The sequence below is a fragment of the Eubalaena glacialis genome, chromosome 16 (assembly GCF_028564815.1).
Source record: "Eubalaena glacialis isolate mEubGla1 chromosome 16, mEubGla1.1.hap2.+ XY, whole genome shotgun sequence".
In the NCBI taxonomy this organism is placed as follows: domain Eukaryota; kingdom Metazoa; phylum Chordata; class Mammalia; order Artiodactyla; family Balaenidae; genus Eubalaena; species Eubalaena glacialis.
The window spans coordinates 2,154,340-2,176,557 of NC_083731.1; the positions used below are offsets into that span (position 1 = coordinate 2,154,340).

General features: G+C 49.6%; 1 protein-coding gene across 4 annotated transcripts in view; it reads left to right on the forward strand.

The window, feature by feature from the left end:
- The first annotated feature begins 12,685 nt into the window (after positions 1-12,685).
- The window catches only part of ANKRD10 (ankyrin repeat domain 10), a 33,010-nt gene continuing 23,477 nt past the window's right edge, over positions 12,686-22,218 (forward strand). The window contains exons 1-3 of one of the 4 annotated variants that reach the window (XM_061170828.1): positions 12,686-13,037; positions 16,542-16,694; positions 20,428-20,519. In XM_061170828.1, the coding sequence (XP_061026811.1) occupies positions 12,828-13,037; positions 16,542-16,694; positions 20,428-20,519 (455 nt within the window). In that variant the 5' untranslated portion in view covers positions 12,686-12,827. Of the gene's footprint in view, positions 13,038-13,187; positions 13,434-13,459; positions 13,808-16,541; positions 16,695-20,427; positions 20,520-22,218 lie in introns of those variants that run through there. The other 3 variants (XM_061170829.1, XM_061170831.1, XM_061170830.1) reach the window with 3 other exon arrangements.

Sequence of the window (22,218 nt, forward strand, 5' to 3'; positions counted from 1 at the left end):
CACGTGCGGCGGTCTCCTGCCCCCGTGACCGGGCCCAGGGAGGTCCCGCGCGGCCTGTCGGATGCACCCTCCTCTGCAGGCGCCCCCCACCCCGCCTGGGACCCCGCTTACCGCCCCCCAGGCCTCTTCAGCTACGACCTCCTCACTGCTGAAGTCGGTCCCCGCATTCCCCTGCGCCTTCTGCCCTGGGCCCACGCTTGTCACCGGAACCTTCCTCTGAGCCTCTTCCCTAGGCTGGCCTCCTGTCCTCCCGGCCTCGCCGAGGTAGACTTGGCAGCCGCGTGGAGGCTCCAGGCAACTCCTCCAGCGCACCTGTCACCCGCGTTCGGCCTCACCTGACGCCTCACGCCAGGCACTCAGTTTCCGGCATTTACCACCTCCAGGCCCGACACAGGGCCCCGCCTTCGCCGAGTGCACGTCCCAGGCCTTCGGGGAGGCTCAGGGGGCCTCACCGGCCCAGCCTGGGGGAGCTTCTGGGTCCTGACGCTTCCTACTGGCTGCTCCTCCGGGCCCCCATCATCCTCATATGGCAGGGCCTCCGTCCCGTCCTTGGCTCAACGCCCCTGAGGACGGGCTTCCAGGCTCGGCACTGGGACCTCCTGGGGGTTCAAGGTGTCGTCAGGCACAGGCCCAGCTGCTCTGAAGTGGGGCCTCCCCGCCTTGGACTTTGGGGCCGGAGCTGGTCCGGGGCTCCCCTCACCTCCCTGCCAGCTCCTCCCCGACCTTGGCTGAGGCCTCTTCTTCCCCCAGAGCTGCCGGCTCTCTCCCCTCCTCGCTCGCTGACCATCTCCCCTCAACCCACGCTCCCCACTTTCCCTCCGTGCAAACACGCCCGGGTCGCCTGGGGCTCTGTCCTGCGTCTTTAACATCCTCTGAGCCCGACCGGGGTGACGCCCAGCACCTTAAACTCAGAACACCCGGCCGGCCTCCATCCCCCACTGGACGCCCACCTCTCCTGTGTCCTTCCAGCCCCCGGGCTCCTCTGGGGAAACTGAGAAGGACTCACTAAGGTGCTGTTCTGACTCCCAGCTGGTGGGGCTGGGTAACAGTTGAGAGTGCAGGATTTAGAGCGCCCCAAGCTGGGTTCAGATCCCCATCAGGCCCCCAGTGAGCTGTGTGACCTTGGGGTGACCTTGGGCAAGTGACAGCACTTCCTGAGGCTCAGCATCTTCGTCCTCAAAGCGAGGTCAGAGCAGCCGTCTCACTGGGGTGCAGGGGGTTGAACGAGGTGATGCTTGCTGAGTGCTGCGCCCGCGGTCTGCACACATACCCACCCACCCGGACCTGTGGGAGGGCCGCACCTCAGGCCACCCCAGGAAGGCGTTTGTTCTGAGTCAAGGACCACAAAAGAGGGGGTCAAGCGCTGCCCCTGGTCCCGCACTCCCCAGCCTCACTGGGGCTCACAGGGGTGAGTGAACCGTGGGAGGGTCTGCAGCGCAGGCTCATAGGAACACCTAGAATTTCTCAAGAAAATCTCCTCTTTCCAAACAGGAAATTCTCTCAAGCAAAGAAGAAAGAAGTATAAAAGTTTGTTCAAGGGAGGCAAAAACCACAAGGGGATGCAGAACCTAGCCTGAGAAATCAGGACTGCCCACTCACCCCCCGCCTCTAGGAAGAAAAACAAAATAGAATTACTAACCATTCTGTGTAAAGGAGAATCGTTTTATTCAAGGAGTGCCAAATAAAATGAACCTATTTAAGTATTAAGTTAGAGGCAGTGTGGGTTTTTTCCTTAAACAAAAAAAGAAATGAAAATCTAATTGAGCCTGAAAAATAAGTGTCCAAAGCTTCTATTGTCTACCAGGATGAGCTCTGAGAAAAACATAACCTCAGAGGCTGTGCAGTCGTCAGTGTCCTCCAGAGAAACAGAACCAACAGGATGTGCATATAAATCTAGAAAGAGTGACTGTACAATAATTGTGAAGAATTGTATCACGTGATTAGGGAGGCTGACCAGTCCCGAGAGCTGCAGTTGGCCAGCTGGACCCAAGAGAACAGATGGTGTGGTTCCAGTCTGAGTCTGAAGCCTGACAGTCTGAAGAGCTGATGTTTCAGTTCAAGTCCAAAGGCAGGAAAAGGCTGATGTCCCAGTTGGAAGGCCATCTGGCAAGAGGAATTCCCTCTTACTCAGGGAAGGGTCAGACTTTTGTTCTGTTCAGGCTTTCAACTGCTCAGATCAGGCCCACCTACATCGGGGAGGGCAATCTGCTTTACTCAGTCCACTGATTTAAATGTGAATCTCATCCAGGAACAACCTCATAGAAACACCCAGAATAATGTTTGACCAAGTATCTGGGCACCCCGTGGTCCAGTCAAGCTGATGCATAAAATTAACCATCACATCTGTCCAATCTGTCCGTGAAGAACCAGAGCCTATGAAGTCCTGACAGCCATCCCTTCCATGCCCCCCTCCTGCTGCAGCATCGTGCAAGGTGCACAAGCACATGTACAGAGTATGCAGACACACAGAGTATGTTCCATTGCTTTGTGAAGGCTCAGAAAGCACACACTGGGTTTCTGTCGTGAGGAGATGAACCAGCTTTCCAGAGAGCCACGTGGTTTGACCCTCACAGAGGAGGGGCTGACATCCTACCTCCCCGTGGCTGCGTGGCCACTGTCCGACTCCGAGGGTGCTTAAGTATTTTGCATCTGATCCCTGAGTGAAACCAAGATCTCTACAGAGAAGAAAGCTTTCCAATCCCCAGGAATGACCCAATTTCAAGTAATTTTCACTGCACTGGAATTCTGGTTTATCAGAATGACGTTGGCTGCGGCACAGAGAGATGGACATGCTCTAGGAGCTGGCCCCGACTTTGCACCATCAGTGTTTTAGCTACAGAGGATTTGGCCCACCAGCGTTTTCTGGGAGAAGATGAAAAATTTCGTTCAGCAACTGTCAGCGTGTCTTCCACGGCTTCTTATCCAAACTGGTTCTGGTTGTGGATGAGCTCAGCACATTGAGGTGAGCAGGCTGGAAAGTGATATTTGGGTTAAAATGTGAGATTGCTCCCATTTCTCCGGAGAGGTGGGTCTGGAGAAGGTCGTGAATCCTGCCTTAGAAACAACCAAGGAGAGAGAACTTCTGTTCTGAGGTGCAGACTTGGCAATGGATTGGTGTTTGTTCTAAAAGCCCACTTATAAAGGCAGCTGGAGATTGGATCAAACTAAACCATCTTATTTGTAATTGCCAGCTGTGCACTCTTCTCAGGACAGACAAAACCCTTCTCCCCTCGTTCCCTGATGTCACCAATATGACTGTAAAATAGAGGACTGGGGGATTGGAATCAGAGAATGAGGACTTTAATCCAACACCGAGACCCCAGACGAGGAAGCTGAGGCACAGAGAGGTCCTAAGACTCGCGAGTCACCAAGTAACTCGGTGGCCGAGCAGGAAGCAAATAGCTCTGATTTCCAGCCTCTCTTACTTCTATGGCATCATTCTGCAGCTCCCTATCAATAAATGGATGTTTCAGAGTCATTACTTCTGCTTTTTTTTCCTACTTGACTCTAGTATTAGTTAGCTCGGGCTGCCATAACAATGTACCACTGATGGGGTGGCTTAAACCGCAGAAATTTTTTGTCTCCCAGCCTGCAGTCTGGAAGTCCAAGGTCAAGGGCAGCATTGGTTCCTCCTGAGGCCTCTCTCCTTGGCGTGCAGACAGCTGTCTTCTCCCTGTGTCCTCACAAGGTGTTTCCTCTGTGTGTGTCCAAATCTCTTCTTAGAGGACACCAGTCAGAATGGATTAGGGCCCACCCTAATGGCCTCATTTTTAACTTACCCATCCTTTTAAGAGCCCATCTTCGGATATAGCCACATTCTGAGTTCCTGGGTGTTAGGGCCTCAACATGTGAATTTCGAGGGGACACAGTTCTGCCCAGAGTGCCTCGCCAACACTTTTAGAGTATTTTGTGATTTGTGAATTGTTTCCATGCACACAATGCCATTGAACGCTCACCACAGTGCTTGGGAGGGAGGTGTCACCTCCACCCAGAGAGGTTAAGTGACTTTCTCATTGTCACACCATCACATGGCCTGTGGTGGACCCAATACCCCAGCAGGCCTTCTAATCCAGAGGCCAGGGTCTTCTCACTAAATGTTCTAAAATCATGACCATCACTCTTTGCCAATCAGGATGTATAGATGTAATCAATTTACACAGCACTGCTGCCCCCAGGTAAGACGAGATATTACAAGTCCTTTTCATGACCTTCTGTAGGTTAAAGAGATGCTTGACTTTGACCTTCCCCTGGTCCACCTCTGAACCTTATAACTCCTCTAAGTACAACAGTTTCCAAATCCTGAAAGTGTAATGATTTAATATTTTGACCACACAAAAATGTCCCCAATCTAAGTGACAGCATCCAAAACAGCTGAGTCGGTGCATTGGGTCCCCGGCAGAGAGCTGAGCTCCTGTTCTCTGGAGAACTGCTGTCCAACAACGTAAATATGCTTAACACTATGGAGATGTACACTTAAAAATGGTTAAGATGGTAAATCCAATGTTATGGTTTTTCTAACCACAATAAAAAGAATGCCTTAAAATGTATATCTACAGCTACATCATGAAGAAAATAAGAGAACCCACAGAATAGGAGAAATTTGTTGTAATCATATATCTGATAAGGGACTTGTATCTAGAATATAAAAAGATCTATTGGAGGGGAGGGATAAATTGGAAGATTGGGCTTAACATATACGCACTACTATATTTAAAATAGATAACCAACAAGGACCTACTGTATAGCACAAGGAGCTCTGCTCAGTATTCTGTAATAACCTAAATGGGAAAGGAATTTGAAAAAGAATAGATACTTCTATATGTATAACTGAATCACTTTGCTGTACACCTGAAACTAACACAATATTGTTAATCAACTATACTCCAATATAAAATAAAAAATTTAAAAATAAATAAATAAAAAGATCTATTACAGCTCAATAATAGAAAGACAAATAACCCAGTAAAAATGGGCAAAGGCTCTGAATAGACAGTTTTCCAAAGAAGAAAATGGGCCTTCGGTCAAGACTGGTATTCAACCAAAGGAACCGGTAGTCTTCCCTCAGTAGAAAAAAATCCTCAACTAGTTCTGTTGATTTATTGCTAGATGATATATTAGCTTCCAACCTGCCAGAGCTGACCAACAGACACGAAATACAGGGTACATATATGTAGTTTAAAATTTTCCACTAGCCATACTAAAATAAACAGGTGAAACCAGCTTGAATAATCTATTTTATTTAACTCGATGTATCCAAAATAGTATAACTTTAATTTGTACCCAATATTAAAAGTTATTAGTGAGATATTTTATATTCTTTTACTAAGTTTTTACAGTTCAAGGTGCACTTTGCATTTGCAGCACATCTCAGTTGTAGAATTCGATTTTCACTGGGAATATCTGATCTGCATTTAGATTTCAGGATAGTTGTAGTCGAAAGAGCAGCTACCCGTATCCAAGTTGTTTTCAGGTTGTTTAAAAATACTCAGCATTTTCCCAATAACTGAATCAAGTTTAAGATTTCAAATTTAAATAAATTAAAATTAAATACAATTTAACATTCCAAGTCTGTGCCATTTGGATTTTAAATTCAAGGAAAAGGTATTGGCCGGTTTTAAGGCAGTGCTGTTGTTAGATTTACATCTTGAAAAGATCCTCTGGCTGCTGGGCAGGAAAAGCGGAGAGGCTGTCACGCTGGTTTAAGTGAGAGAGTGTGGCCTGGGTGGTAGGAGGGGAAGAGGAAGGAAGGGGGTCCCCTGGAGGCAGGGCCACCAGGACCCGCGTGAGGGCGTGTGTGGGAGTGGAGAGTGTTGACCCCGGTGCTGGACGTGAGCCACTGCAGAGAACCCAGTGGGGGTGAGTGTGGGTAGCAGGTCTGGGGCGACCCGAGCATCTCATCTGGGGCATCCGTGGAGACGCCTAGCAGAGATCCAAATGGAGATGGGAACTGAATCTATAAGACAGGGCTGAGGGAGAGCTCAGGGCTGGAGATGTGAACTTCCGGATCATCAGCACATAAACAGTATAGGAAGGCATGGGATGGGACGACATTGCCTAGGAAGGAAGTATGGAGAGGAACAAAAGGTCTAGGACCCAGGCCTGGGGTCGTTGAATCTCTGGAGGTGGGACAGAAGAGCTGGAGAGTCACGGAAGCCAGGAGATCAGGGCGATTGGAAAAGGCGCTGAGGGCCAACCCACTGAGCGCCCAAGTAGGTAAGATTAGGATGGAGGATTGATCACAGGCTTGGCCAACAGGAAGGTCTGTGCTGAGCTTGACCAGGGCTCTTCCAGGGGGGTCCTGGGGGCTGACGCCCAGCTGGAATGGGCTGAGGAGGGAACATGAAGCAATAACTCTGCAAATTCTTTGAAGTTAGGTTATGAAAGGAAACAGAGGGACGAGCAGTGGCTGAAAAGGTACGCGTGGGAAAGAGAGCTGTTGTCCGAACGCAGAGCATCACGCTAGCGTTACCGAGCCAACTCACCTGTTCATGGTGCTGACCCATGCAGCAGGGCCGGAGAAACCCCTGATCGCTTGCTTACTGGATATGCACACTTCCTGTCAGTGAACTGCCTTTTCCCGTCCTTTGCCTGCTTTCTTTTGTTGTTCACCTTTTCTTGTTTATTTGTAGACTCTTTATGCTGAATACGAATGCTTTATTTGTTGAAAGACTTGCAAACTATTTCCTTCGGTCTGCCACTTATCTTTCACTTTGTTTCTGGTGCCTTTGTCAAAATGAAGTTATCAATTATAATATAGTCAGAGCTGTCCTTTTTTTTTTTATGGGTTGCTTCATGAGTCTTGTTAAGAAATCCTTCACTACTCTAACACCATAAAGATGGTCTGCTGTTTCCTTCTGAACCATTTTCACTTTTGCTTTCACATTTCTGTCTAATCCACAGGAACTAGATGTTTGAGTGTGGTATGAGCGCTTTGATTCACCCTTCTTCTCGCCCCTCATCCACTGAGGCAGGCAGGGAGTGGAGCGGGGCCGGTCACATGAACGACAGTGACAACAGTCCTTGGTCTCCAGCTACTCTCAGGACGGCAGCAAGCGCTTGCTGGTGTCCCCAAACCTTCAGCAAGTGCTGCCCACAGTGACAGCCTGCTCTCTGCTGTGCCTTGAGGAACTAAGAGGAAGGGTCCACCCTACATTTGGGATGGAGGGGCCAGGGAAGGACAGTGTCTCTCAGCCACAGGTCAGTGTGCTGTCACACCAGCAGCCCTAGGACAGCAGTGCCCGGGAGCCAGGCAAGCTCCAAGGGGACACTCAGGGCAGCTGGCACACGTTCTGAGTGGCTCCAGTTTCTGACAACAAGACCCCCGGGGGCCTGGACACTGTCATTTAGTCTTCAAGAGAAACAAAACATCTAGCAGTAGGTAATACCTCATACCAGGAAGACTTGGTAACTGAAATGTTTATAAATTGCTGGCGGTGGGGAAAATAATAAAGGTACTTTGGAGAACAGTTAGTAACCTAGATCTTCTCAATCTGAAAACGTTTTCACAACCACAACCTCGACTGACCCTGACAAAGACCCTTTTGCCGAGCCAGGGTAATGTTTATCTTCTTTAATGAATGAGGAGATTAAGCCAACAGGCTGAGAAATGCTCCCCCAGCAAGGAGACCCGTTAATATACTTTCTTCATGCGTCCTCGCCCACAGAAACAGAGAAAGGGCACAGGGCTGGAGTACCAGCCACAGTGCCCTGGGCCACCGCTGCTCGGGCCTCCCTCCCCCTCCACCCCATGCTCCCAGGAACGGGGTGCAGGGCTCCAGGGAAGTGGGATGAAAAAGGCACCCACGTGTTGGTCTTCCAGGTAGAGACCACCTTGGGACCAAGTGACCAGAGCTTTTTGCTCCCACCGGGCCTCCTGGGCAAGAGTACTTTTAATTTGACAACCTGACTCCTGTTATTTCCTCAGGGGGCTAGGATTATACTCGGTAACAGAGATTCCTGTCTGGCTACATGCTCTTGTTTCTGGAACATTCTTAAAGAATAAATTCAACAGTGGGAGTGTCAGGATGGGCGAGGAAGGCGTGACAAACACCCATTGCACCAGGTGCCTGGGTCTGGTCCAGCGAGCAGCTGTCAGCAGCTTCCGCCCAAAGACTGTGGTTCTGCCTGGAAGGCCGGCCTCAGGGTGGCCACGCAGGGACTTCCCAACCTGCTCCACGGAGGGGCCACCAACCCTGCCCACGAGAACAGCTGGGCATGTTTAATACTAGCCATGACTCGCTGGGGCTTTTCTCTCCAGTGATAACACTGGGAAGTTAAGGAATCAGCTAAAACATTTTAACAGACTGTGTGGTTGCCAAGTTAAAGGTCAAGGGGTCAGGAGGCGCGTGCGGTCATCCTCAGTGGCCAGCAGGACCCTGCTCAGGAGCAGCCCAACCCGGTTGCCCCCAACTCTGGGCGCCGGCCGGCCAGCCCGCTGTTTCCTTTCCCTCCTGCAAACCTTCACCTTCCGTTCCCGTGGTTCTGCTTTCACAGTCTGCTTCTGAAGGGAGCACAGACCTTCTGTTTCTATTTCATTTTAAGAACGTTTGTGCTAATCACTTTTCTAACAAGACATAAGTAAGACAGGACAAGCAGTAAGATTCCAGAACCTTAATGTTGGTTATAGCCAAGATCCCTGGTCCAGGGCGTGTCTCTCTTTCTGAAAAGCAGTGGCCAGCGGATCCGAGTCTAGCCTGCATTGCACATCATCACTCGGCAAATTTGTACTGAGGGTTTAACGGGGCCCCCTGTCCACAGCGTGAGGACAAGAGAAGGCAACTGTGATCCAGGAGGACAGGCCTCCCCGGAACCCACAGAGCTGGCCCCCTGACCACGGACTTCCAGAGCTGGGAGAAACACGTTTCTGTTGTTTGAGCCATCCGGTCTGCAGTACTTTTGACAGTAGCCCAAGTGGACCCAGACTCTCACGTCCAATTTTAAGCAGATTTGCCTTCTTCACAGATGGATCCGGCAGCGTGGTGGGAGATGGAGGGGCGGGGAGAAGGGGCAGCAGAGAGAACAGAACAGTTGGGCTCTGGTCCCGCTTTTAGGCCAGGCTGAGGGCACCATCAGAGTGGACCCTCCTCCCCGCCCCAGCGAGCTGCACTCCCATCAGCTGGTTCTCCCTCTGCGCCCCGCCCCTCCCTCACCCAACACAGCAAAGCCCTCACTGGCTGGCACTTCCAGGAATTACGGAACCTCCAGCTGTGGCGGACAGCGCGGGCCTGCCTTGCTCTCCATTCTCTTCTCCCGTGACGCACTGTTCACCGTGACCCGTTCCTAGGGTGACAGCAGCGCTCAGAAGAGTCCCGCTGCCATCTACCGAGTGTGTGGACCCCTCTGTGCATTTCTCATGGGAGCTTCCTTCCACTGAGTGCTGCCTATGTGAGCAATTCCTCACCACACAATCCTTTTTTGGAAAACACAATGCCAATCATAAAGGCAGGCTTGAGTTGGGTTTTGTTTCTAATACGTATATTGAGTTTTGAATCCTTCTCTTTTCCATCATGTATTTGAATCATATCTTCAAATACCCAAGTTTGCTTATGTTAAAGAAAAAAATTATTTCAAGCTGTTAAAGAAGGCATTATTCAAAGACACTTGTTAAAGCATGGAAAGGCAGACTTGATCCAAGGGGGGGGCCTTCATATGGGTGTAGGGACCCCTGCAATGGGACTGGTGAGACCTTGTTTTTTTCTTGCAGTCGAGGAAAGAGCTCAGACTGAACTCTGAATGCCACATGGGCAAGCGGGAACTCAGAGCCAAGGAGCAGGGTGGGTGTCGGTGGATGGAGAGTTACTAAGAGGAGCCATCAGGGTCAACTAAACATCCGGGGTTCTGGCTAAACCGACCTAAGAGGACTCTTGCTGAAGGCAAGCCAGGGTGAGCGGTCATCTGGAGGTAGTGGGAGGGCGAAGAACCCAATTAGATTTGAAGGGTTATCAGAGATGGGGCCCAGGGGATTCTAGCCAAACCAACTTGGCAGGATTCTTGCTAGAATTGGACAATGCTGAGATGAACACTCAAGTCCAAAAGTTGAGGCCTCGTTGAAATTCAGGGGATCCTGAGTAGAGTTCGGTCAAGGAGAGAATCTTTGTCATTTATTTATGGTTGCTTTATCAAATAAAAAACAAAGGATGTGGGCTTCCCTGGTGGCGCAGTGGTTGAGAATCTGCCTGCTAATGCAGGGAACACGGGTTCGAGCCCTGGTCTGGGAAGATCCCACATGCCGCGGAGCAACTGGGCCCGTGAGCCACAACTACTGAGCTTGCGCGTCTGGAGCCTGTGCTCCGCAACAAAAGAGGCCACGATAGTGAGAGGCCCGCGCACCGCGATGAAGAGTGGCCCCCGCTTGCCGCAACTAGAGAAAGCCCTCGCAGAAACGAAGACCCAACACAGCCAAACATAAATAAATTTAAAAAAAAAAAAAACAAAGGATGTGAGTCATGAAGACACTCTTTTTCCCTAGAGCTTTTTAAAAACAACAGTCCTAAAGAAAAATCTGTAATTAGTAATAATTGTAAGAGTTGGACAAAACCTGGGACCAAGCAATTGGACTGTTGACTTTAGCAGTACTCCCTAGACTGTGCTTTATCATTCTCATACCCACAATTACCATGCAGCATATTTTAGGGGTCCATCATAATATTAATCTATTTCTAGACAGCTACTTCAATATGTATATGGTCCGAGTAGCCCCGAGAAACTGGAAAGTCATCTTAGCTGAGGAAGGACGAACTCTAAGCACCCGATCACTGTAACCTGCTTTGTTTTCCGACGCCTTAGGACTCTATGCAAAATAAATATCAAGGTTAAAAAAAGTCTAACTGTGGGTTGGAAACTGGTCTGGATATTATTCTAAGCTCTGCCACAGGCAGGCAGCTTGTCCCTGAGCAAGTTCCTTGGCCTATCTCTGCCTCGGCTTCATCATTCACAGACGGTAGGGTAAGGAAGATTACTCCCCTCTCATTATTACGGATGACAAGGTGTGCTTATGTCCTTCTGCAAAATGGGCTGCCTCTTTCCTAGGAAGGGTGGAAGTCATCGCCCAGGTATATATCTTTTTTTTTTAATTTTTAAATTTTATTTATTTATTTATTATTAAAAAAAATTTTGGGGGGGCTGTGTTGGGTCTTCGTTGCTGTGCGCAGGCTTTCTCTATAGTTGTGGTCAACGGGAGCTACTCTTCGTTGCAGTGCGTGGGCTTCTCATTGCGGTGCCTTCTCCTTGCCAAGCATGGGCTCTAGGTGCCGGTGCTTCAATAGTTGCAGCATGCGGGCTCAGTAGTTGCGGCGCACGGGATCTAGGGTGTGCAGGCTTCGGTAATTGTGGTGCACGGGCTTAGGTGCTCTGCAGCATGTGGGATCTTCCCCAACCAGGGCTCGGGCCCATGTCCCCCGCATTGGCAGGCGGATTCTTAACCACTTGCGCCACCAGGGAAGTCCCAGGTATACATCTTAAAGAGATAATTAGATTAAAAGCATCATGGTGTTTACAAAGAAAAATAATTGAATTCTGGAGTGGACCAAGCTCGAAATGGGTTTATAGCATACTTCTACCTTTTTGGTCCAAACAAAAAAGTATTGCTCGAATTACTGAAAATTCCTTTCTTGCCTCATCTAACTGATGGGAGACAGATTCTAAGTCTCGTTCACACTTCCCATCCATGAGTACTTGCTCACTAAGGTGAGATCCCCACTATGTTTTCTCCTTTGCTGTGTCTGGAGCATTTCCCAGCGTTTCATCCACTATTGTACTCAACCCACGTTTGTTGTGTGATGCGTAGATGACCGTGTTGCATATTTATACCATAAATTATCAATTTCCCTTTGCTAGGCGTTAGGTTTCTAATTTCTTGTTTTATTAACTAATGCTGCAATGTGCTACCGTATGCATCAATATCTTCCCAGACATCTGGTTACCTACTTAAAGCCGAATTACAGTGATTTAGAATTTTGTAGAAGAAAAAAGGAAAGCAATATACACAAGGAAAACGAATATATACAAGTGAAACAGACCATAAGGTTACAAAAGTACTGTAAGGAAATAGCCATAAATGTTAATAGTGGTTATCCCTTGACAGTGAAATTATTGATTTTGACGTATTACTCATAATCAGAAAAGAATATCTTTTAAAAAATCTGTGATCCTCGATCATTGAAAGAGAATTTAGTATTTCCTTGCATGCTGCCATGTTTCTCAGTGTTTTTGCCATGGGTTCTCGAAAACGTGCAGCCCACCTCGCCAGACAAGCAGGACAGAAAGCGCGGGAACTGCCCTCAGGTCCCCGCAGACGCCCCGCCTGATTAATTGAGCGATTAGAGCTGCGCCGCCAAAACCTCAGAGGGCCGGGCCCAAACCCCAAACCTGCGCCTCCCGGAGCTTTTTATCAAGGGGGGTCGGGACACTGTCGGGCCTGGGGTCTGGACAGGAGGCGCGGCGCAGAGCCCACACCGCCTGCAGGGCTCCGGGAGCGGCCTGGCACCTTCCCCTGCCCTACACCACGCCCTGCCCCGCCCCCTGCTCCTGGCCCCGCCCTCTGCCCCCTCCCCGCCGCTCCGGGAGTAGGCCCCGCCCCACGGCCCCCGGCCTCCGCCCCCGACGGTCCAGGCCCCGCCTCCTGGCCCGGCGTCTCCCGGCGCCAGCCCCAGTCCTGGAGCCGCAGGCCCCGCCCCGCCCCGCCCCTGTGCGCGCTCTGCTCGGCAGCCGGCGGGACGCGGCGGTGGTGCTGCCCTCGCTCCTTTGTGCTCGGACGGCGGCGGCGGCCTCTCGGGTCCTCACTGGCGCGTCTCCTCTGCTCGCCAGCCCGCGCTCTCCGGTGACGGACCATGTCGGCGGCGGGAGCGGGCGCGGGTGTGGAGGCGGGCTTCTCCAGCGAGGAGCTGCTGTCGCTCCGCTTCCCGCTGCACCGCGCCTGCCGCGACGGGGACCTGGCCGCGCTCTGCTCGCTGCTGCAGCACACGCCGCGCGCCCATCTGGCCGCCGAGGACTCCTTCTACGGCTGGACGCCCGTGCACTGGGCCGCGCACTTCGGCAAGGTGGGCGCGGGCGCTTTAAGGCGCCATCTTCCGCGGTTTTGCCGTGGGGGGTCGGAGAAGGCGGGGGCCGAGGCGTGGGGGGCGCGGGGCGTGTCGGGAACGCGGGGCGGCAGCGGGGTTGGCCGCCAAGGCGCCCCGAGGGGCCGGGGCGCATGTGCGGCGGCGCGGGCGGTCTGGGCCCCGAGGGGCGCGCGGGGAGTGCCGGGAGCGCGGGCGGAAGCAGGCCCGGAGGCGGCGGCGGCGGCGGCGGCGCCCGGAGGGGCCCGGGGCGCATGTGCGGCGGCGCTAGCTTCGAGCGCGGGCGGCTTCCCGGAGGCGCCGCCCGGGCGGGTGAGGGCTCCTGGCCGCCGGCGGTGCTGAGGGCCGAGCCTCCCGCGGCGGCCGGCTCGGGTCGAGGTGCGGAGACGCGGTCCCCGTGGCGGCGCGCGGGAGTCCGGAGCCTCTCTGAGGAAAACCTCTGTGAGGAAGGCCGCGGGGCCTCCTGACGCCCCTCCGACGGGGACGCCCGGGCGGGAGGCCGCCGCGGCCCGAAGGTCGCGTTAGAGGGTTTCCGTGGTCAGCCCGTCGGGGCCCCCCGACGGCTGGGTCGGGGGAGGGTGACGCTCGGACCGAGCTGCTGGGGGCCTCCGTGTGGAACGTCGTCCGGGCGCCTGGGACTCGGCTCGCCCGGCTTAGGCAAACCTGTGGTGTCTGAAGTGTCACGAGATCGGAAGGGCAGCGTGCTGCTCTGATTTCTGAAGAGCTGCGGCGGCGTTTTCCTCCTCCGAGCGGTAAAGCGGGTTGTGCGCCGGGAGAGGTGGCCGCAGAGGCAGGTGCACGGTGCTGTTGTCGAGAGTGGCTTTCGTGGCGAAGACGCGGAGACCCCCGTTCGGGGCCTTCTGAAGACGTTGCGCCCTGACAGGGTGGGGTTGGGTTGAGGTCAGGAAGCGCTTCGGCGGAGACACAAGGCAGGATGATGGGGAAACGTGTTCCCGGCTTGGGGTGAAATTGTTGTGTTGTGGTTAGTTATCTTCTTGCACCTGACGCAGCCGCTTCGCGTTGCTCGAGGTGCTGCGTTCGCAGTGCGGGGAGAACTGCGGGGACGCAGGGGCTGAGCGCGCTCGCAGAGGGAAGCAGGTTTACGTTAGCGAAGGGAGCGGGGGAGCCGTGGCGGCAGGGGTGAGGCCGGGGCTGGGCGACAGCCGCGGCGCGCCCCGCAGCGCTGCTGCCCTCGGGTACCGGCGCCGAGAGCAGGCGCCCCCCTTCCCGCCCTTCGCCCTCTACCCGTGAACGCAGGCTTCCCCAGGCTGGGGGGGTGATCTCCCCGCCGAGGGCGCCTTGTGCACTTGTACCGTGAGCTGTAGGCAACGCTCAAAGCGTTGCTTCCCAGCATCGCTTGTGCCTTTGTGCTTTGGGGACAGGCACTCTTGTAAGAGGCAGAGGCACAGCTTTCTGGGAGACGGCTCCCCTCGGGATTCCGATCCTCCCAACCTTGGTTGAGACGGACGCCCAGTAGGACCGTCCGGTGCATCCTGTGAAATGGTCGGCCTCGTTACAAGTGGTTACTTAGACTGTCTCCCAGTCCGAGGCTGCTTCGGGCATCTCTGGGGATTAACAGTAGCCGTAAGCGCTTAGGGCGGTCGATTTCACGCCCGTGTATTTCACGGTAAGAGTTCACGGAGTCTCTGCTTCCGTAGAACGAGAGCGGTAGGTGAACCTCTTAGACCAAAAGCTGCAGCCAGAGGCATTTACTTCGGGGTTTTCAGTTGTCTTTAATCACAGTGACCGCAGAGTCTTGGATACAGAAGGGGCCGCAGAAGTATCGTTCAGTGTGTGCGAAAAGGCCGTCCGGGCCGCACCCCTGACCCAAGGCCCCCGGTCCCGTCCCCCCGCGCCCTGCCCGCAGCTTCCCTCCGTCTGAGTGCCCGGACGCGTTCGCTGTGCTCAGCCTGCGCGCGAGGCAGCCGGGCGGGCGTGGCGCGTGCGGTGAACCGCTCCCAGCCCTCAGGCCGCGTTCCTAGAGGCGGGCCGCTCCGCACAGGGTCCTGACCTTTTTATGAGGCTTGTCCGGTCCCAGAGGACTGACCGTTATTCAGGAGCTCTGATTACGCCTTGCCTTTACGAGCCGTCCTGTCGAACGGCATCTTTACAGAATTCCAAACCGGGTTTTCCACATCCAACCCACAGGTAACAGACTTGAAGTGCAGGGAGCTCTCAGTTGATGTGAAGGCTGACCGCTTCTGGCGTACCAGGCGGTTTTCATCCTTGTTTCGTTTTGTTGGGCTCGAGACCTGCTCCTCTTATCACTGGTACTGGCCGTAATTTTTCGCTCAGTGCATTGATAACGGGGATCGATAAAAATATACCGAAGTGGTACCTCTTATCAGCCATTACCCTCCGATTCAGACTCCTGGAAGACAGGTCATGTGTTAAAAATCAGTGTGCCACCACCTGTGAGCGTTCACCTCGCAAAACCGTTGATGGCAGTGATCTGTCCTTTACAGGGAAGGGCTTACAGTGCTGGAAGCGGGTAAGAGACACGGGGTGAGACCCGCGTGTAGCTGCTCTTCGCTTGAGGTCTGTTCTCAGGAGGAGAATTGGTGGCACTGAGAGCTTTTTCTTTGCTAGCTGCATTGTGCTTCGGGAGGGAAACGGGGCCCGAGGACACGCTGGGCGGAGCAGTGTAAACCTTTGAGGACAGCAGGCCTGCTCCCGCCGTGCTTGGCACACGGGAGGCACTTGCTAAGTATTTGTGGAGTGTGCTGGTTCTTCTTCCAGAAGCGAGTATGACACCGATGCCTGGCTGCAAAGTCTTGTCCTGACTCCTGTGGCTTTTTGTTTTAGTCACCTGCTAGGGGCAGAGCTCAGCTGTGCTCTAGGCCTTTTTATCTTTGATGGGGGGGGGGGATTCTGTACAAACAGTGTGAAAAGACGGAGCGCTGCCCTCTCACCTGCTCCACGCGTCTTTTCCCTAAGGAGCTAACCTGGAGCTGGGCCTCCATCGAGTATTCAGCCAGCGCGGCCAGTGCAGGCTGCAGAAAATGGTCTTTGACCGTGAAGCGTTGACCGACCAATCGCTTTAACGTTTTTCTTCTTTAGAATAGCGCGTGCAAGTGGCAAAGCTCAGTTCTGACAAAAGTCTGTGAATATGCAATCTAGTCTTTTCTGACTTTGGCTCTTTTAAACACTGAGGTATAGTTGATTTACAGTATTATATTGATTTAGGGTTTTTCAGTTGTAGGAAAAACAAAATATTTAAACTTGTATAGTGTCCATTGTTTCGACTTTCTATTCTTGTGTACCAACTTTCTTTTACAAGGATGAGGGAAAATGTTCTTTTAAATAAGCGTTTTAAAATTTGTATGATACTGGGAAGGAATGACTTAACTTTGTTTTCTTAAACAGAAAAAAAGTTTAACAAAAAATGCCACTCATCTCCATTACAGAATTTAGATTATTTGTGTAACGTTTAATAGTGTACTGACGTTTATGCCTGTTTCATCCCCCCTCCTGCCGTTCTCCAAGTTGGAGTGCTTAATGCAGTTAGTGAGAGCTGGAGCCACACTGGATGTCTCCACCACCCGTTACGCACAGACCCCGGCCCACATCGCCGCCTTTGGGGGACATCCTCAGTGCCTCGTCTGGTTGATCCAAGCAGGAGCCAGCATTAACAAACCGGTAAGGGAGTGCCCATGATGGACGTGGTTGGTTTTTGTTTTCTTCTTCCAGTTCTAATTACATGGTGTTGAGTTTTAAATTGAGGCGTTAATTAGAGTTTGATATCTTTACCTGTGGGCTAACTGGAACTTACGTTTATGAAGTTATTTGTGGGTAATTGGCCCGTCACATAGCAATGCCTTGTGTTCAGAGTGCTTTCGCCTGTTATGTGACTTACTGTGATCCACAGTGAGTTGCCCAAGGTCACAGCCGGTGACTGAAGGAGCCTGGCCTTGAGCCTAGGTTTCCTGGCTCCTCTGCTCACAGCTGCCTTAGCTCCATTTCCACAGATAATTGTGAGAACACATCTGTTCCCAGCAAGAGAAGGGCAGTTAAGTCATCTGCAGTCATCTGTGTGGTTCAGTTAGCGTTAGCAGGTTGACCAGCACGAGTTGTCGCTTCAGCTGCGGGTTGGGGATGATGGTCAGACGCAGAGAGGTAGCCAGGTGTCCTGCAGGAAGTGACGCCTGGACACCGAATTGAGGACAGGTGTTTCAGCAGTGGTTTGAAACGAGGGTCAGTGAGAAAGGGGAGGGGGTGAGGGATAAGGGGGCAGTTTGTTCTCTTTAAGAGACTGGGTGGGAAGGGCGCATGAGGAGAACCCTGGATCTTAGGCCTGTTCCTGTTACTAAGCTGGAAGCTGGATGTGGGACAGCTCTTTGGGTCCCCTGCTGCCCTCCACTCTTCCTTCTTTCACGTGTGCTCCTCTACTGCGTTGTTGCTTTGGTCCGTGAATTCAGGAGTTACAAGTGGGCGACTGTGTACCATTGTGGTGCTAGGCGTCGCCTGTCCCCACTAGTCTCCTTCCTGCTTGTGGATTCTCCCCCTCGCCCCCCCCTTTTCTCCTGGTAGAAAGGGCACACCCTGCTTCCTCATCTCTCTGGCCTTGGGCACGTGGTTTACTGGTTGTAACTCAATCTCCCTGTCAATAAAATACGGATAGCCCATGAATAGAAGTAATTAATATTAGTGTTCATGTGGAGTTTTAAGTATAAATTTTCTGTATGATGATTTTCATTAAATTGTTACATAACATTTAGAGAGATCTAAAGAAATTGTCTAACGCTGCTTTTCAAATCTTTTTAAACCCAGAAGCCCCCTTTTCATGTAATGATTTATAGCAGCTCAGTATTTCCCACAGATAAAAGGTTTGAGACTCTCCTCCTTCCCCCAGCTGCTCTAGACAGCACCACGTGGGAATCCCTCCTCAGCTCTGCTCCCAGGGCAAGAGTCCCCAGATCCTGCCCTCCTTACAGCTCTCCTCTTGTGTTTGAACAGCCCACCTGGCTCAGCATCCCCACGTCCTCCCATGTACGAGGGTGTCGCTTGGGTGTCGTAAGTGTCTCGCCCTGCTCCCGGAAGGGCCTTGGTTGGCTGTGGTCTCACGTGTGGAGCTTCGGCCCGTCCGAGTCTCGGCTGTCGGTTTGGGCTGCTGCGACAGGCACCCAGTGACCCTGAGGCCCCGGTAGGCTTTCTGTTGGCTCATCTCAAGGTAGACAGTTTTTCTCATTTCCCACATAAACTCATACAACTAGATGCAGGTTTTTCTTATTCTTTGTGTGCCTGTAATTTTTTGAACCTTAGCATACTTTTTCTTCTTTGGGCATGTTAGTTTCTAACCATTCTAAGTTCCTTTTCCTCAAGTTTAATAGAGACTTTCTCTGCCATATCTAAGGTTGGCATGAGGCGTTACTGAAGCTCAGATGTGCTGTCTGGAGGCTCAGTGTTCTAAGTTTACCCAAAGAGGAAGTGAAGTTAGTTTTTAAGTGGTTTATTTTTGTAAGTCCATAGTGGCTCCCCGTGGGTGTCACTTTTTGTAAGTCATCTCTTTAATACCCCTTCTGGAATGGTGCTGGCATTTGATATTGCCTTTAGTTTCTTGTAACTAGATTAGAAGTAAGATTTTCTTAATTAAAATTCAAGGTGACTTGTCCGTCTTCAGATTTCTGGCACCTCTCCCACTGTCCTTTATGACTCAGAGTTTGCCAGCAGTAGTTCTAGAATCATATTACAGACTCTGGTATTTTTGAAATATGACTGGTCTGAACTTGAGAGTAACCTTAAAATGGCTCTTTACTCTCATTCTCTTGGTTGCAGTTTTCTTTAAATAGTGTTTATTCTGCCCTTCCCAGCTTAAGTAGTCTCCTCATGTAACACTAAACAGGAGCAGGGTAGTTTTGCTTTTTTCTCTGGCATCTATTGCTATCCCACCCTGTTCTCGAAATAGTATAGAAAACCTTTTTCCTCTTGTACCGAAGATAGCTTTTAAAATCCTTTTTGGTTCTCTTGAGTTTTTGTGGTGTATGGCAAAATCTCACCTAAATCTTAGTTCTACTTTTCCTGGCAATACGTGTACGTAATTTTTATTTGTCCTTATTATGTACTTCCTCTCTCCTTTCCCTCCCCTTTTCAGACAATAGGGTAAGTTTTTGTTTTGTTTTTTAAGTCTGATTTCACTAGATAGTTCCCTGTATAGCCTCATGATTTTGTTTCTTTCTTCAAAATTGGGACTATCCTGTTTGGAACTTTACATCACTTTTGAGCTTATACCTGACTTTTCCCTCCAGTAAGCAGTTGAGTCTTTCATATTACATTTTTCTGTGAGATGCTCTACCACTCCTTCTTTCTAGTTTAGTCCTCATCTCAGTTTTCCCCCCGTGAGTTAATGTTTCCAAGTGCCATGCACTGTGCACCATTGCCCCACTCCTGCTTTATCTCTTTATTCCTTAATTATGTGTAGTTCTCTACTGCCAAGTTCGCATTCAGTGGTGATGGGATGTGAGTGATTCAGGAACTGTTGCTGCTTAGTCAGTTGACATTTCTGAGGTAGAAAGTCCTAAATCAGTTTTTCTAATGGAAACAACTTCCTTCTCTTAATCGCTGTATCTTTCTTTACCTTTTTTTACCTGAGAGCCTATGAATGAAATTGTGTTTCACATTTTTTTTTGGTCCATTCATACAGTGTAAAGTAATTCTTTTCTGTTTCTGATTCCTGTATGAGTCTTCAGAGTCATTTCCCCGAGTCTGCTCATTTCCTATGCCTCCTTCAACATTGTTTCCTGAAGGGTCAGTCAGGTTCTAATGCATCCTTTCTGAAAGTCCTTGAACAAAGTCCCCCATCACAGACAGCCTGAGTTGTATACAGAGCCGCCTGTGTTTGACCCTGTGTTCTCCTTCCCATTTTTTTCTTGACCCTTTAACCTTAGCTGTCTTGTCTAAAGTATAGTCCTAATTCAGACTCGAGATAAAAAATCCAGGGGAGGCACTGGCGTGTCTCGACTCAGGCTCTCCTGTGGTGGACGTAGATGGACGTGGGTGGACTAGACCAGACGTTAGCTGTTAGGCCTTGATTACTATTTTTCTGTCTGAGGATAATAATTTGGGGTGTTAATATGCATCTGTGCTGTGATCCATCATAAAAATTATTTCTGAATTGCCACCTAGAGTGTACGTGCTGTCATGGTTGGAGAGGCCCCATGATTTTTTTGTTCTTGACCTAAGAATTCAGGAGAACATGCTCCTTCCTTGGTCTGCTTTTATTTTCTCTTCACATCTACATTTCTTTGTGTTCTGCTTCAAATTTGGCTCACCTTATTCTATTTCAGAAGAATGAGATGGTACATGGCCTTTGCTAATTACTTTAGAATGTGGAAGTCTTGTATGGATCTGAATGCTTTCCTTTTTGTCGTTTCAGGACTGTGAGGGCGAGACTCCTATTCACAAGGCGGCTCGCTCTGGGAGCCTGGACTGCATTAGTGCCCTGGTGGCTAACGGGGCTCATGCCGAGTAAGCATCTTCGTTTATTCTTGCCAACCAAAGATGTGGTCAAGGGTGTCATGTTTAGAGACAGGACTTAGAGCAAGCAAAAGTGCTGAGCTTTGTTTTCAATATTGGTAATAGAGTTTTGCTTTTTAGATCAGTTGGCATTAGTGAGCAAGTTGTTGTGTGAGTTGAGTCGACCACTAGCAGAAGGGGCTGAATCCCAGCAGCCTCAGCGTTCTTGCCGTGAGAGAGAGAGCATAGTAGGGTGCAAAGGACAGTTAACTCATTACATTTGGAGCCTGGCATTGTTGACTTTACCGTTAACTAGTTGTGTCACCGTGGGCAAGTCTTCAAACTTTGCCAAGTTTTAATTTCAGAATGAGTGCCTCGAATTGGATTAGAATATCTTTTCAGGCCTCTCTGGCTCAAAAGAATTCCTGCAGACAGTTAGCTTTTCTTAATTTTGCTAGATGGTTTCCTCATCTTTTAGCAGATATGAGAACATCTTATGTTTTAAAACCTATTATGATTCTTTAATGATTTTATAATTCCTTGTAAAATGGAACTGTACACATTAAGGACTTAAAAACTCACTCTGAGTTTTTGATACTGATGGCATTATTTTGGAATATCCTTGTTTTAGCCCAGTTTACATCAACTGGCTTATTTCTAGCTTGAGAGAACAGTATTAACATTTAAGTGTATTAATTTTAAAATGTGATCTTGTATGCAAATCATTAGCTAGCCATGGCATTATACATTTATTTCAGTATTTAATTCATTTGTATTAACTTTCTCTTAAAGATTCATTGTAAAAATTTTTCTTCTGCAGTTCACAGCATTAACAAAATGGATGCGGTTTTCACCCTTAAATATTGAGTGTAAGCTATATAGCTGTAATAACCAAAATAACTATGATAATATCAGCTTTTTTGTTTTACCTTGAGTGTCTTGAATATTTCATAAAAATTAATTACAAACCACTTTATTCTAATTGGAAATGTGAAAATTTAGACTTTGGGAGAAATAAAACCCACAAAACTGACTTAGTTTAACCCTTTGGTTTCCACTTCATTGTTTTGACTCTGTATTATAATAAATATTGAAAACAGATCCTGGACAGCAGAACCATATAGGTTAATGAAAGGCCTGTCTGATACCAAGGGCTATCATTAGGCTCTTAGTATCTTAGCTTCTGTTTCATTAAGTATTATTGTTAAGATTAGACATTAGTTTGGGCTTGGATCATTTACTTATGTAGCCATTTAGTGTTATAAATATGACCTGTGTTAACTGTTACATTGCAGGGAACCTTGTGGCTTCATACGTAGTTATAACTTAAGGTAATGTAAAAGCAATTGATAATATGAATATATTTTACACAGTTTAGAAAACATCAAAATGATTCTCATTGCATTGCTTTAAAGCAAAGTTGTAGATGCAGTTTTCTTAGCTGTTTTTTAGATTTAAAACTTAAATCTTTAATTTTAATAACAGAAGCTTTGATTATAAAATACAGAGTCATAAAATAATTGATTCGATTCCTTAATTGTCATTTATTGAAATAATGAATAATTAGAAGTTGATCTTTTCAGTGACTTATTTTTCTAAACAATACTCTAATTGGTCCTGAGCATTCTATTACTAAGATGTTAGTTTTATTCACTTTAATGGATAGCTTAATCCTTTGAACCAATAAATATCTTTCTTGCGCTATGTCCTT